The sequence below is a fragment of the Ursus maritimus genome, unplaced genomic scaffold (assembly GCF_017311325.1).
Source record: "Ursus maritimus isolate PB19 unplaced genomic scaffold, ASM1731132v1 scaffold_25, whole genome shotgun sequence".
Taxonomy (NCBI): domain Eukaryota; kingdom Metazoa; phylum Chordata; class Mammalia; order Carnivora; family Ursidae; genus Ursus; species Ursus maritimus.
This window is the reverse complement of record NW_024425008.1, coordinates 36,847,303-36,863,592: the sequence shown is the minus strand read 5'-3', so window position 1 is coordinate 36,863,592 and position 16,290 is coordinate 36,847,303. Positions and strand designations below refer to the sequence as shown.

The following is a 16,290-nucleotide window of genomic DNA, read 5'->3' as shown; positions in this document are numbered from 1 at the left end:
TAAAGGCACAGGTGCCTTAGATGCTGTCTTCAGAGCGAGTACTCTCTAAATATTGACTAACGTAGACCCTAGCCACTGGACGCGTTGGCTGGGTCTCTGTTGAACGGTAGTATTATATCTGGCTTGCATTTTTAATTCAATTCAGTAAATGTTTCCTTAGCACACACTGTGTGCCAGGGACTGAAGACATATGGAAGAACAAAGTGTGGACCTGCCCGCTGGTTGCTTTCAATCAGGGATCATCTTTAATACACGCACCTATAACCGTGTGTATTAATACACGCACCTATAACCGTGTGTAGAAGAGAGTCATCGCTTGGCCCTTGCAGAGGTTGAAAGGGCTCTGAGACAAGATTGGGCTGTCTGAGCTGTGTTCTGAGGATGAATATGAGCCCTACAGTCATGGGGGCAGGGGTGAGGGGAGGACAGAAAATGGGCCTCCCGGACAGAAGCAATAGCAGTGCAAAGGCACAGAGGATTCAAATATGTGATGTGCCCAGGACACCCCAAATAGCTTGATGCAGCAAGATTATAGGAGAGGAAATGTGGGGAGTGAAGAAGCAAAGTCCTAATGGGTCTGACGTCCTTTGCTTAGGAGCTCAGCCTCCATCATGGAGGTGAAGGGAGCTGGCAAGGGTTTTAAGTCCAAGAGCAACATCAGATGTGCATTTTAGGAGGCATTCTCTGGCGGCCATCTGCAGAAGAAGGAGACCAGGGGGTCACAGACCTGGTTAGGATACTGAAACAGTGGCCTGTCAGACCTGCCAGCTCCATGGGGGTGGAGTCAAGGAAACACTAAGGAGGTGGAATTGCTAAGACTTGTTAGGGTAAGAGAGTGGGAGGAGGGGCCAGAGCCCTGGCCAGTTGGGAGCCTGGGGGAATCGAATATGATGAATTCACTTAGCAGGAAACCCAATGGTAAGATGTTTGTTGCTCAGAAACATGACTCAGGAGATTGGATTTGGTGTCCTCGGTGTCTTCTGGGTATAGTAGAAAGTGTAATTTAAAATGTTTCAGTGGGTGTTCATAGATGGAGAGCAGAGGACAGCTGAGAAAGGAATTCTAAGCAAGAGTGGGGGCGGGTGGCAGAAAGGCAGAAGAATAGAAGGAAGTGGTTTCATAGGCAGAGGAACCAGGTGCCCAGATGAAGTCGGTTCACCAAAGGGCTGGAAGCTGTAATTGGATCTGGGATGAGATCGTTGGTTCTGCTGTCTTAGGCTCTGCTCTCCTTCTTGGGGTTTACAGGGCCCCTCAGAACTCCCCATAGCCAACAGAAGCTTCCCTACGAGGTTAACACAATATCCTCCCCCCTGGCTAAGCCTTTTACTCCATTTGTAATCACCTGGCCCTCATCTTATTAGACCACGCCTGTTTTACTTTGGTCCCCCTGCCTGTGTGGAAAGGTGTGCATCTTTCTTCCTGCACGGATGGTGGAGATCAGTGTTTGGCCCACAGTGCAGAAAGGTTGGGAAGGGACTGGGGGAGCAGGGGGTGTCGTTGGCTTGAACGTATCTCATTCCCCAGCTAAAGGGCCAGAGAAGAACATATTGTGGCGGCGCTGGAGGAACCAAACTCAAATAGCGCGTGGAATGAATTCCAAATGGAAATTCAGCAGGTGCTACGAGCCCACAGAGCAGAGGAAGGAGCAGGGTCTTGGCCAGCAGGTTCCCAGGAGTCCGCTCAAGGCAGGCAGAGAATATTCTTGGCCAGATTTGCTACTTCTCTAACTGGGCAGAATGTTTATTTAGACAACTGTAACCCAGAATCTCCTCTTGGGAGGCGGACATGTCTAATGCATCCACAGATCACAGGTAGAGATGAAATCTTGCCTTCTTGAAGAGAAGGTTTAGGAACTCCGGTCACAAAAAATAACCTAAATAAGTAAATGGCATTTTTACTTTTTATCCTCTAGCCCTGTGCAAACTAAGTCCGTAAATATCTGTAATAGACCTTCCTCTATTTGGGGCTTAAATCGAAATCTTTACACAGAGAATTGTACCATGTGAAATAATGATTTAGAGGAATCCTATTGTGCATATTTTTAAGTGATTGAACCTTTTTAAAAAAGTGAATAATAAGCTAAGATATCTTCCTTGTAAATCTAAGTTCAGAATTTAGACTTGTGTATTTAAGTCAGAATTAAAACAGCATGCCCAGTTGACAATAATCTGTTCCAGGTTTCCAGGCTAGTAAAAATTATCTTTAATAGTAGTACAGTATAGTAAGTAGACTACTCATACCACATCCTCTCAGTTCCATTAACTTAACCGGAAGTCTGGCTAATTGTAGGACTCCATAGAAATGGCCCTGGGAATAGTATGCAGCTGTTAAAAAATCACAGTTTAGTGACAGAGTACATCCGGAACTATTACGTAATAGAAGTGAAGAAAGAAGGATGGGTTTTTCATTTTCTCTTTTTCTCTTTAAAAAGCGGCAAGTATAAGTAGGACATAAGGGGTAAATAAATTCTAGTTCAAAACTTCCTTGTAAATTTCTTATTTGCCCTGAAATCTCCAGTTCCTTGGATGCTGGAGGCCACAGCTAGTTTTGTTTCTCCTTGTATTTGGACTTCTGTCTCTGGGTGTCAGGATTATAGGTGATTCATTTTCATTTTATTTATTTTTCACTCGGTTTTCCATGTATTTACTTTATAACTACATTTGAACTATGCACATGCAATTACTTGTAAAAACAGAAAAACCAAAGCTTTATAAATAAAGGGAAATGAAGTGATGTGTCAAACAGATCTGCTTCTCTTCCTGAACTATCCCACTGACTATTTTAACTACGGGTAAGGTACTTCCCTTCTTTGCACTTGACTCACCTAAAATGGATGGATTGAACTAATCTTGGCAGTTCGTTCCAGCTTTTCTAGTGTTCTAATTTAAATTGTATTAGAAAACAGAAAGGGCCTCCTGTCATGTTAGCCCCCCAGGTGCAGGCACTAAGCTTGCTGGTATTCGAGATACAGCGTTTAGATCCGGCTCTGCCTTCAAAGATTTCCGTCCTTTGTAGAAAACAAGACCAAGTGCACAAAGGCAGCTCAGCCCAGTGAGACTGGGCGAGATGCGTGTGGCCCGGAGGTGGCTGTGCCAGGAAGGGGGGGGACTTAAGCCCTGACACTGCTCCATCTCCAATCATATGTTGAGTGCTTATTTACGCTTTAAGGATCTTCTGGCTCTTGTGCCTCACCGCGTGTTGAACTGCAAGTTAGATCGCCTCCCATAGCCTAGTCTGCTACGTATGTCAGTGAACCCTGTCACGTTTCATTACAAGAGATGGCCAGTGCATCCCGTGTCCTGGGAAAACACTCGGTCTGTGCAAAGAGCCGTGGGTCCCACCAGCTTTGAAATGCACCTTCCTAAGGGCTTGTCCTATTGGAGACATATTTCACCTTCCCAAAGACGAGTCTCTGAGCTCAGAGAGGATGTATCATGCCCCTGGACTCGAGAGAGGGGTGGCTGAGTGATTGGATTAGCGGCTGCTGTCTTTCGGGCTACACAAAATGGTAAGTCAAAGAAAGAAAAAAATGAAGCCATTAGATTCCTTCTCCTTGTTTCTTCCTTGAGGCCTTTGTAATCATTCTTAATGTGGTTAAATTGAAGTTGTTTCCAGTTCAGGCATGGTGCAATCAGATTTCCTCATGAGGGTGCTTTTCCACTGTGACCTCTTTGACGTCAGTCACTGTTTCCTGTTGATCTGAACTCCCTATTCACCCCGTGGATGACTTCGTTGGAGAAAAACCATAAAGCAAGGGAGCACTTATGAGAAATTCAACACAATGCCGTCTGTTACCAGAGATTTCCTTCTTCTTGCCCACAGCCAGTCAGTGGCACTCTGTGGCTTTTGATAGAAGATTGATGTGTTATTCCTTTAGAAATTATTCCAAAGCAATTCTTAGGACTTGGGGGAGTAAGTCTAGATGTGGCTTCTAGCTTAAATGTCACCTTAAAGCCATCACTAAATTAGTCATTAACCTTAAATGTGGTTTCTCTTCCTTGAATTATTTCCAAAAGGTAATCTGCATCCTCACCATAATACATCCTCAACTGAGATGTTTATCTGTTGATTACATGTAGGGACTAGGGATTCTTGCTTTAAAGAGAAAAATCTGGGGCGCCTGGGTGGCACAGCAGTTAAGCATCTGCCTTCGGCTCAGGGTGTGATCCTGCCGTTCTGGGATCGAGCCCCACATCAGGCTCCTCCGCTATGAGCCTGCTTCTTCCTCTCCCACTCCCCCTGCTTGTGTTTCTTCTCTTGCTGGCTGTCTCTCTCTCTGTCGAATAAATAAATAAAATCTTTAAAAAAAAATAAATAAATAAAGAGAAAAATCTTCTTAATCTGTTGATTAGAGCAAATCAACTTTAGGGAAGGGGAGAAGAGCTATTCCAAGAGGTCTCACTATAATATGTTAGCAGTCCATTTGCTTTGCAGTAATAACAATCATGATTATAAAGCTCTTAAAATAGAGAATATTATCATCTGAAATTAGAAAATTAGAGTGCTTGCTGGAACTGAAACCCTTGGTTGACGTTTTGGTTATCAAATCCAGTTTTGTAACCCTTGCTTAGTCGTCACTTCCCAGAAAGAAAAGTCCTTCATAGCTCAAGGCCATGACCATGCCATATGAGGAAATGCTCTGCACCCTGCAACTGGCTTGGCATCCCCCTGACTCCTCGAACCCTCCAGATTCCTGTCTCATACCCACAACAGTAGTTTCGGCTGCTGTTTCAGTCCTGCCTCCTTGTCAGCCTGAGAGCCCCTGAGCGAGGCCCCATCTCTGCATCAGCGGCAGACAGCTCACTGCCCAGGACGCTGCAGCTCCCCGGGGTGGGGGGGGGCAGAGCCCCAGGAGCAGCCAGCCGTGGTGGCCGAAGCCAGAGTGGAGGTAGCAGTGTCAGTGAGGATGATATTGGCTTAGGCTTCTGGAATCCTCGCTGTGTGCCTGGCACTGTTAGAAACTCTTAGCTTAAATAATGTAATCCTCACACACCTGTGAGTTCGGGAATCATATTATCCCTGATTTGCAGATGGGCGATGAGTGAGAGAGAGAGAGAGAGAGAGAGAGAGAAGGGGAAAATAAATACAGCACAGCAAGAGCTGCTTTTGCATCTCCAGTGTCCTGGCTTGAGAGGCCACGTACCCTCCCCACTGTGCTGGGCTTTGTCCTGGTGACACCAGGGACTTGGGCGCTAGGCACACCCTAGAACAAACTTCAGGCCCTTTGTATGATGGACTAATAACAGTAGTTTGTGGAGACTCTTCTGGGCCTGGCTCTTATGGGGCACTTTGCTTCTGGTTTAATCCTCACCTGATCACTGTAGTTATAGGTGTGGTTATCCCAGATTTATAAGGAAACCTCCCGCCCCTTAAGAATTGGTGTGTGTTTCAGTTAAAATTCTCCCGGTAGCAATTAACAGAAAGCAACTTAACCAAGGTCATGCAAAAAAGGGAGAAGTGAAAATAAAGCTCCAGAGATACAGGGCGGGGTGTCTCATGGAACCTGGGGGCCAGAATCGTCCAGCTGTCTTCAGGGATCTGAAACTGGAAAGGCAGGAGGAACCCAGGGAGGTTCTTTCTTGGCTCCCTCGTGCTCCCTCATCTCTTGTCTCTGCCTCAACATGTGTTTCTGCTCCATTTTTTCTCTCTTGTCTTTCTGTCTATCCATCCATCCGTCCCTCCAGCCATGCTTTCAGTACTCTGTTTTACCAAGACATTTCACATGGTCTCACCACAAAGATAGCCTCAGCTTCCTAATTCACGTTTCCTCACTTCCTGTGCCCTGCACAGCCTAAATTAAAACCTCTCCATCTCGGTTCCAATTTTCTGGGAAAGAGACTGGGAAGGGAGCAGCCAGCGTGGTCCCAACTAACTGTTTGCAGGATGTCCAGCATTTCCCCATGTGACCAAGCCAGGGCAGTTCTCTGAGAAAGGGATTTGTGAGCTGAACAGACACCTCCAAAGGTGCCCACCACAGTGGCCCTGAAGGACCTACCCCTCCCCCGCCCCATTCCTCTGCACTCACCCTCCGGAGGTGACGTCACTTTGTCGCAGTTACCATCTTGGTATGTCACGACTCAAGTGTTTTGTCTCAAACTTTGTGCAATTGCTCATCAGCTTTAATTCTTAAAGAACAATCTTTATGAGGGGCTTTAGGGAATGCACACTGCTTGTACTGAGAGCCACTATCAGTTCAGGGGATATTTTTATCCCCTTTGACCTGGAGAAGTAGCAGCCTTGAGCTGATAGCCAGGACAGACTTGGCCCAGGCTGCAGCGGTTCCTGCAGCCAGGCAGGCGATGACAGGAATCTATTATTAACCAGGCATCAGCTCCTTGGCCTGCTGTAGTCCACACGGAGGCGTGGGACAAAGGGATTTCTGAGTTGCTTTTATTCCCCCAGGTGTCCCTCACCCTTGTGAATGACTTGCATTTGTGGTTCGTTGAATGGGGGGCAAAGGTGGAGCAAGGGACAGACAAAGGGCTGGGCCTCTTGGCTTTAGAACTGAGATTAAACCAGTCTCAGGTACCTTAGGTTTCTTACCATGCAGTTCAGGGCAAAATGTACCTTACAGGAGCCAGAGGCCTCCGGGAAAGCTTGCAGGTATCCAGACTCAATTTCTAGAAAACCAGACTTCAGAAAAGCTGGGAAGGCTTAAACACAGAAACCCTCTGCCTCGGGTGGGATCTGGAACCTCCTCCCTGCCCTAGAAGTGACTCACGGGCAACCTTAATCCCTTATGCGATGCCTCCCTCAACTCAGGGGTCCCAACAGGCGCTCCCTCTACTTGCTTCACAGTTGAGTTTGGGAAGCATAACTTAGCGTTTGTCGGGTAATCAGGGAGACGCGTTCTTAAGCAGCACAGACTGAGAGTGGGGTTGTAGGTAGGAGGTTGTCTTCTGCCTCTTGTCAGAACTTCGAAGACGTGCCTCCGCTTTGTAAGGGACACTGGTGAAATAGGAAAGATTTCCTTCAGGCTGCTGGAAGTCATTCCAGGGCAGCAACATCCAGCGGACTGATTTGTTTTTGTAGCTGAGGTCGTTTTAGTGTGTGCAGCCTGTCCCACCCTCCCTGGAGTCTTTTCCAAGCCAAGGACTGCAGCTGCCACCTGTTCTAGCCCAGACGTTGGGCCTGTCATGACGGTAGAGACCAAAGGTGAGGGACCACCTGGATTAACAGGTGTAGGGGGCCTGAGGATGAGGTGAAAGGAAGCACCCACCCTAACTAGCCTTTTGCTTTTTCTATCAACACTCGGTTATGAAAGTAGCAGTGTCACAGGGAGGCCCCACCCTCAGCCGCTGCAGCACTTAGGGACTGACTCCCTTTGCAGCCGTCGTACCCTGCCTCACACCTGACGGTTCAGCCGTTCAGAGACCTTGGTTCCTCCCCCATCCAGCCTGACTCCTGCTTCCTCAGCCTTCAGGGCTGGGGAATTAGCGCCTCTTAGAAGCTTTCTCCACACCCCACCCCAGCCTCCAGGCTGCTTGGTTGCCCCTGCTCTGTTCCCACAATGACCTCTTTGTGCCTCCACTGCGCTTAGCACACCAGGGTGATGTTCTCCACGTTTCTCTGAATGTCCTGAGAGCAGGTGTGGGATTGCATTCATTTACGGTCCTTGCTCTCTACCCAGGACCTGGTATCGTGTGTGCTCAGTAAACATTCTTTCTTGTTGAGAACCTTCAAGGAAGCATAACAGATCTCTGAAAGCCTCACTAGGTACTGGAAAGCCTGCATACTAGAACTCAGACCCTCAACTCCATGGAGCCCAGGGACCCAAACCAGAGGCGACTGCCTCTCATTTTGGATGTTACTCCAACAAGCCTGATGGCCTGGTTACCTCAGGCCTCAGAAAGGCCACGAATAGGGTGAAGAGAGGGGCATGTAAAGAGAGAGTCTCTTCTCAGGAAAAACATCTGGCAAGCTGACGAACACGTTTTTATTTTTCAACCTTGTGATATTAATTTAGGTCTTTGATAGGACAGACCATGACTTTTGGTCAAATGGTCATGATATCTGGCTGGCTTGTCTCGACTTCCTGCTTGCTTGTTGCAAGACTTTTATGTAACTTGGGGGTTGAGAATTGTTCTAGGTGGTGCCAGACCGGAGGTTTGAAATGAAATTCTGAATGAAAAGAGGCCCCTGTTTTCTCAGTTCTAAGGCTTATGACTTCGTGGCACATCACAGATAGCTGTGCCCCTCTGACCCTCCTGCATTTTCTGAGAATGTGCCTCCTGCTTTGGGCTGAGAAACAGATGAAAGAGTGAGACAAGAAGGCGTTATTTCCTCCCCCAGATTTGGAATTCAGCCCCTGCTCTGGCTTTTCAGACTTGAGACATGAGAATGATTTGGAGGGAACTAGAAATGGATGAAATTGCCCTTACAATATCTTCATCTTTTTTGATGCCTACTGCCTTAGAAGGCCTTGCCCAGTACACTGACTTCCAGCAGCCTCAGGAATAGCCACTTACCTACTGACCCAGTTCCCGTAATCAGGTATTTCGAGCTCTTGGAATTCATGTGACTGCCAGTCCCAGCCACGAGGAAGGCGAACAGGCGGGTGAACAAATACATGTAAGGCTGACCTGCTCGTTGAGGGGTGGTTAGGGTGGCTCTCCTACCTGAGTCTTCATCGGGTCCCCCTTGGGCACCCCGTCTAAACGAACACAGCATCAGCATCACACCTGCCCGAGCAGATGCAGCTCTTAGGTCTCCGTCACATAGTCACCCTCCAACCCGCTCCACCACTGCCCTGCTCTTTCCACTCGAGTCCTTCCCATAGAGAAAAGAAAGAACACCCTTGCTCATCTGAGCGTGTCCCTCCCAAGTCTCCGCTCCGCTTGTCAGTCACACTCAGATGAAGGCCCCTGGCTCGGTCCGATGGCTTACTGTGTTGAGCTTCCAGTTGGCTTAGATTGGCCAACCAGAAGAGTTGTTTTGTTATTGTTTGGTTTTTGTTTTCATGCGTGCAAATTTTGCTGTTCCATCTTTTTTTTTTTTTTAAGATTTTATTTATTTATTTGACAGAGAGAGAGACAGCCAGCAAGAGAGGGAACACAAGCAGGGGGAGTGGGAGAGGAAGAAGCAGGCTCACAGCAGAGGAGCCTGATGTGGGGCTCGATCCCATAACGCCGGTATCACGCCCTGAGCCGAAGGCAGACGCTTAACCGCTGTGCCACCCAGGCGCCCCTGCTGTTCCATCTTTACCCTTACATTCATACTTCTCATTAACAGAGAGGTTTCGCAGAGCCAGGGGATTTTTTTCCTTCGAATTAAGGTCTTACTTAAAATCAGGAATAGAGAGGTCATGAGTTCTGCTTTCAGATTGGGAAGGCCTGATGAAACCAGTGGTGACTTGGAGTGTGAGCTGGGTGGCTGTGGACATGTGGCAACACTGAGCAGAACCAGGGTGCTTAAACCCACAAGGATAGATGAGTTCTGAGCACGCGTCCTTTGTGAACTGGCAAATACCAGTTTCCCTACTAAATGACCTCCCACCCTCCCTCCCCCAAAAGGATGGTGGTTGGCCGTTCGGGGTGATCATGCAGGCCTTACCTTGCGTGTCCCTTGCTCGAAGAGACCTCCACGGACCCCAGGCAGATGACCAGATGTCACTGCTTCCTTTACTTTTCCTTCACAGGATTTACCAGAATTTGTATGTTTACCAGGGTATATAACTCTTTTTTTTTTTTTTTTTAAGTAATGTGTGTCTCCCACACCAGACTATGTGGCTAGAGGTTGTACCTGTTTTATGCCCTTTCTACTCTCTGTTGGATCCGTGGCACCTCATTCAGCACCTGGCTAGCCGTGGCCTTCATAAATGTTAGCAGAGGGAGCCGGGAAATCCATTGCTCTTAGGGGTTCCTGAAACAAAGCACTTTATAGTGTCCTCTGTCTTGGAGACATCACTTTTTCATGGAGACTTTAATTTCTTTTATTAAAGTCTTAATAAAAGCACTTTGTTCACACCGCTTAGTACTTAGTGCACTGCATGGGGAATCTTAAGAGCCCATTTCTCTCTCTCTCATTTTTTTAAACTTTATTTATTTGAGAGAGAGCAAGAGTGCAAGAGAGAGAGAGAGAAGAGCTCGTGAATAGGGGGGAAGGGTAGAGAGAGTAGCAGATTCCCTGCTGAGCCAGGAGCCTGATGCGGGATTCGATCCAGGACACCAGGAACATGACCTGAGCCGAAGGCAGACACTTACAGACTGAGTCACCCAGGCGCCCATAAGAGCCCATTTCATCTGCAGGGTTGAGAGCTCTTTCCAAGTGGAGATAGCATCGCACTCGTCTGCACGTTTCTCCTCCTGACTTGGGAATTTTCTGTTGGGCTGAGTGGAATTTCTAAAGCTGACGCCACTCTGAGACTGTCATTAGACCGCTGTTAGGCAGACTTGTCTACAACGTTTTCCTTTTTCTGTGCGTGTTCCCTGCCCAAAGGTGAGGAGCTGTTAGGCATCCCTTGCTTTCTGTGCTTTACCCTGCATGTTCCAGAGGAAAGGCATGTGCCTTTCCATTTACGTTGCTCTCCTCCGCTTTCTAAAACCCCATGATTCAGCGAGGGATAGCGTCATCGTTCTCACTTTACTAATGGCGAACGTCCAAAAACAATTAAGCTCGAGGTTACGGTGTTTAAGGTGCAGAGCTGCAATGAGAACTAGAGGCTTCTGAGGCTTTCCTGCTTTTTATTTAAAGCAGAGAGCAAAGCTGTGTGGACTCACTTAAAGGAGACCCAGGTGTTACTCCCTCACCCTACCCCCCAACCCAGGGATCTAATCCCACAGCCCTCATGCCTAGCACTGACCCCGCCAGAATGTTTCACCCAGAACTCCACTTGACGACCTCTTCTGCCCATGCCACAGCCCAGGGTAACCTGTTGACCGAACTCTAGGCCGACGGCTACACCACGCTGGGTCCTCTCTTGTGTTTCTATCCAGGATCGTCTGTTTTTTGTGATGGAGTTTGTGAATGGGGGCGACTTGATGTTTCACATTCAGAAGTCTCGTCGTTTTGATGAAGCACGAGCTCGTTTCTATGCAGCAGAAATCATTTCGGCGCTCATGTTCCTACACGAGAAAGGAATCATCTATCGGTGAGTTTTGGTCACTGCTAAACCCCTCCCCTAATTCATCCCCTGTTTGCCCTCCTGGCTTCATCCACCCTTCCATTCTTCCTGGGAATCAACTGAAATCTTTTTAGAATTCACAAAGGTCTGAGTGTCCATTAGAATAAATGAATAATGTAGTGTTCCACGTTGCCTGCAAACCAGAATTGCCCCCGTGTAGTATTCATAAAGCCAGCTTGAGGGGCTCCACAGAGACGGTTCATGAGTTCATACAGCCAGACCCTACAAGCTGCTGACCACGGTGTTGCTCTTTTTTCTGTTTTCATGTTGGAAGCGCTCCGTTCCATTTTAAGAATCCATCCCTACACCAAAGAGCGAGGTTATCTGTTGCCCTAAATTACCATGCTAAGAATCTGGGTCAGTTGGGTTATAGCTCAGCAGTCAAGGAGCTAAGAGGTAAACTGTTGATGAGCAGTGTCCTGCTTGATAATATTTAGCATTTGTAGCCCCTCCTGAATATTATTTGATTCCATTTCATGGCACACAGTCTTTTGAGTATAATATATATTTGGGGCTTAGGGGCGCCTGGGTGGCACAGCGGTTAAGCGTCTGCCTTCGGCTCAGGGCGTGATCCCGGCATTGTGGGATCGAGCCCCACATCAAGCTCTTCTGCTATGAGCCTGCTTTTTCCTCTCCCACTCCCCCTGCTTGTGTTCCCTCTCTCGCTGGCTGTCTCTCTGTCGAATAAATAAATAAAATCTTTAAAAAATATATATATATATTTGGGGCTTAAAATCGGGTCGCCATTGTTAGATCTCAGAATGTAAGGGATATAGACGGATGAAACTTTATTCAGACATAAGATTAGGTAAGGTGGGAAATGTAACAGTGAATGTTAGACAATGTTTATTCTTAACTTTTCATTTTTTCCGTGAGGTCAATGTCTTGCTTTTAAATAACATTGTAACTTAGTCACCACACGAACTCTTTCTTTCTCTTGACATGCAATTGTTGCTTTCCTTTGAGGAAAAATCATTTTTATTTTAGGAGCATGAATGTCAAAGTCAAGAATTTCCTGATTGAAACTGGCAGTTTATTAGCCTTGCTAATGCTGTTCCCTTTGTGGGCTCAGAACCCTACTGACATCACGATGAAAGTGTAAGAGAGCTTTAAGAATGGAATATTCTTAAATATCCTAGGAGTCAAAATAGGAAAAGAGGAGCGAGGCTAGGAAAGAACACATCAGGGCTGGTCAACGATGCCAGAAAGAAGAGAGAAAGCAAAGCAGGTACAACAGGCATGATAGAGAAACATAAATTCTCAGCGCAGGGCCCTAAAACCTCAATTACATAGTAGCCCTTTGTCTCAGCCCCAGCTCTGAGACTGAGGAGGGGGTGCAGAGCTTCGAGCCAGGCTGGATACCAGTTGGAAGTAACAGGAATCTCCACTCATCCTTTGGCCACGGAGCTGCCACAGGTGGCTTTAGATGGCCTGTGTGTTGAGCCTTCTTGACCAGGCCATCTCTTCCGGCAGCTCCAGAATGGAATCGTTCCTGCCGCAGCATCCTGCCCAGTGCAGGATTGGCGGGGCTTGCTGACCCAGTGTCTGACGGTGGAGGGATTGGAGGTCTTTCTGGTGGTAGCAGCAGACTCTGGGCCATGAGCTCTGCTTTTGTTCTCTCCTCTCCGTGGTTTATCCATCCATCCATCCACCCATCCATCCAACCATCCATCCATCCATCCATCCATCCGTCCGTCCGTCCGTCCGTCTGTCTCTGCTCTGTTTACCCTGGAGAGAGCCTTCTTCACATTTAATTTTTAAGAATTATGACTTCCCTACTTGATGGGGACTTCTGTTGTAAATCCAAATAATAATATTAACAATAGTAACAAGAGCTACATGGAGCAATGTGACAGCCGGCTCTTTACCTGCATTTCTCCCCGATCCTCCTAGCACTATTATTATACAACAGTAACCTCATTCGTGTCATTTAGATGAATAACTGAGTCTTAGAAAGACTTAATAACCATACTGTTAACTAGTGTAGAACCACAATTTTTTTTTTAAGATTTTATTCATTTATTTAACAGAGAGACACACAGCCAGCGGGAGAGGGAACACAAGCAGGGGGAGTGGGAGAGGAAGAAGCAGGCTCCCAGCAGAGGAGCCTGATGTGGGACTCAATCCCAGAACGCCGGGATCACGCCCTGAGCCGAAGCCAGATGCTTAACAACTCAGCTACCCAGGCGCCCCGAACCACAGTTCAACTTACGTCTCTAACCACTGGGCTACCGTGTCTCCTGAGGAGAGACTTGCAGACTTAGCGCACCACTAAAGAGGAGGCTTCTTATTCCCCTTCTGGTGACAGGGCAACTTGAATTCATGAAAAGGAGGCAGAATGTGTGTCTTCATCCTTTTGGACTGCTTTAACAAAATACTGCGGACTGGGTGGCTTCTAAACAACAGAGATTTATTTCTCACAGGTCTGGAGGCTGGAAGTCTAAGATCAGGGCACCAGCAGATTTGGTGTCCGGTCAAGGCTAATCTTTTCTCTGTGTCCGTATATGGCAGAGGGTTTAGGGAACTCTCTGCGGCCTCTTTTATAAAGGCACTAACTTCATTCATGAGGGGTCCACCCTCATGACCTAAGCACTTCTTCAAGGCCCCGCATTACTAATATCATCACCTTTAGAGGTTAGGATTTCTCCATATGAATTTGGGCCGGCCCGGGGCAGGGAGGCAGGGATATGAACATTCAGACCATAGCAGTGGAGAAAAGCAATAAGGTCAAAACTCATTTTCTTGAATCGTTTGTTACAGGCTTTGTTTGAGCACCACATTACAGACTTGCTTTCCTGTGCAGGTTGTGATCGCTTCTCATTCTACCCATTTCATTGGTCTGGAAATGAGGAGGATGCGTAACCTGATGTCATTTCTGTGAAACTGTATCAGCCCACATCTTGAGAAATTTTATTTAAACTTTTGGCATCTGCAGTTCAAGTTTGAGAATTTATTTTAATTTACTCTTCAATTTGAATCCCATATGCAGGCTCTAACTGATATGATTGACTTTGAAGGGGACACATTTAATTAGGATAGATTGAAAAGCTATTTTTATCCTGTGGATTAATTTCACAGGATATTTTAATTCCATTCAGGTTACTAGCCTGTGAGTAGAGTCTTAAGGATAAGCCTTTGAAAACCAAGTCCTTGGAACTCACACATAGTAAAGGGCACAGTTGGGTCGCCCAAGGTGTGAATTTGATCCAGAGAGCACAGAGAGAAGCTTGGGAGCATCAGAAAGCCCGTTTATCAGACATGTCCTGGGATGGCCTATATCGGAGCCAAGATGATCTCGTGGATGATGCCTCTGACCTGTCCAAATACAGGGATACTCACTTTATAGTGCTTTGCTTCATCGTACTTCACAGATACTGTGTTTTGTTTGTGTATGTGTATATGTATACACACACACACACACACACACACACACACACACACATAAATTGGAGGTTTGAGGCAACTCTTGTTGAGCAAGTCTACCAGTGCCATTTTTCCAACAGCATTTGCTAAATTTGTGTCTCCGTGTCACATTTTGGTAATTCTAGGGATATTTCACACTTTTTCACTATCATTATATTTGTCATGGTGATCCGTGATCAGTGACCTTTGATGCTACTATTGTAATTGTTTTGGGGTGCCATGAATTGCACCCACATGAGACAGCAAATTTCATCCACAAATATGTGTATTCTGACTTCTCCATTGACCAGCTTTTCCAACATCTCTCCTTCCTTGGCCCTCCCTATTCCCTGAAACACAATGATGTTGAAGTTAATCTAGTTAATAACCCTACTGTAGCCTCTAGGTGTTCAAGTAAAAAGAAGAGTCACGTGTCTCTTACTTTAAAACAAAAGCTAGAAATGATTGAGTTTTGTGAGGAAGGCATGACGAAAGCCAAGATAGGGTGAAACTAGACCTCTCGCACCAGTTAGCCAACTTGTAAATGCAAAGGAAAAGTTCTTGAAGGAAACCAAAGTGCTAGTCCAGTGAACACATGAATGATAAGAAAGCAGAACAGCCTTAATGTTGATATGGAGAAAGTTTGAGTGGTCTGGATAGACGATCAGACCAGCTACAACATTCTCTTAAGCCAAAGCCTAATCTAGAGCAAGGCCCTCACTCTCTTCAATTCTGTGAAGGCTGAGACAACGAGGAAGCTGCAGAAGAAAAGTCTGAAGCTAGCAGAGGCTGGGTCATGAGGCTTAAGGAAAGAAGCCATCTCCATAAACATCATAGTACAAGATGAAGCCCCAAATGCTGGTGTAGAAGCTACAGTGAGTTATCCAGAAGATCTAGCTAAGATCACTAATGAAGGAGGCTGCACTAAACACAGAGTTTCAATGTAGGCAAATCAGCTTTTATGGGAAAGAGATATGATCTAGGGCTTTCCTAGCTAGAGAAGAGAGGTTCATGACTGGTTTCAAAGCTTCAAAAGACAGGCTGACTCTCTTGTTAGGGGCTAATGCAGCTGGTGACTTTAAGTTGAAACCAATGCTCATGGGCCATCCAAAAAATTCTCAGACCCTTAAGAATTGTGTTAAATCGACTCTGATTGTGCTCTCTAAATGGAACGAAAAAGCTTCTATGGCAGCACATCTGTTTATAACATGGTTTACTGAATATTTTAAACCTACTTTTGAGACTCGCTGCTCAGAGAAGATTCCCTTCAAAATATTACTGCTCTGACAATGCACCCGGTCACCCAGGAACTCTGATGGAGATGTACAATGAGATGAATGTTGTTTTCATTGACTGCAAACACAACATCCATTCTGCAGCCCATGGATCAAAGAATCATTTTGACTTCCAGTTCTTATTATTTAAGAAATACATTCCATAAAGGCTACAGCTGTCATGGATAGTGATTCCTGTGATGGGTCTGGACAAAGTCAATTGAAAACTTTCTGGAAAGGATTCAACATTCTAGATACAATTAAGAACACTCATGGGAAGAGGTCAGAATATCAACATGAACAGGAGTTGGAAGAAGTTGACTCCGGCTGTCATGGATGATGACCTTGAGGCGTCGAGACTTCAGTGGAGGAGGTCAGTGCAGATGTGTTGGAAACAGCAAGAGAACTGGAATTAGAAGTAGAGCCTGAAGATGTGATATCATGATCAAACTTGAATGGATGAGGAGTTGTTTCTTATGCATGGGCAAAGAA

At 46.4% G+C, this 16,290-nt stretch overlaps 1 protein-coding gene across 2 annotated transcripts in view; it reads left to right on the top strand.

Moving 5' to 3' along the window:
- The window catches only part of PRKCH (protein kinase C eta), a 220,806-nt gene that overhangs the window by 142,659 nt on the left and 61,857 nt on the right, over nt 1-16,290 (top strand). For both annotated transcript variants that reach the window (XM_008701186.2, XM_008701195.2), the window contains exon 10: nt 10,935-11,089. In XM_008701186.2, coding sequence (XP_008699408.2) covers nt 10,935-11,089 — 155 coding nt within the window. The remainder of the gene's footprint in view (nt 1-10,934; nt 11,090-16,290) is intronic.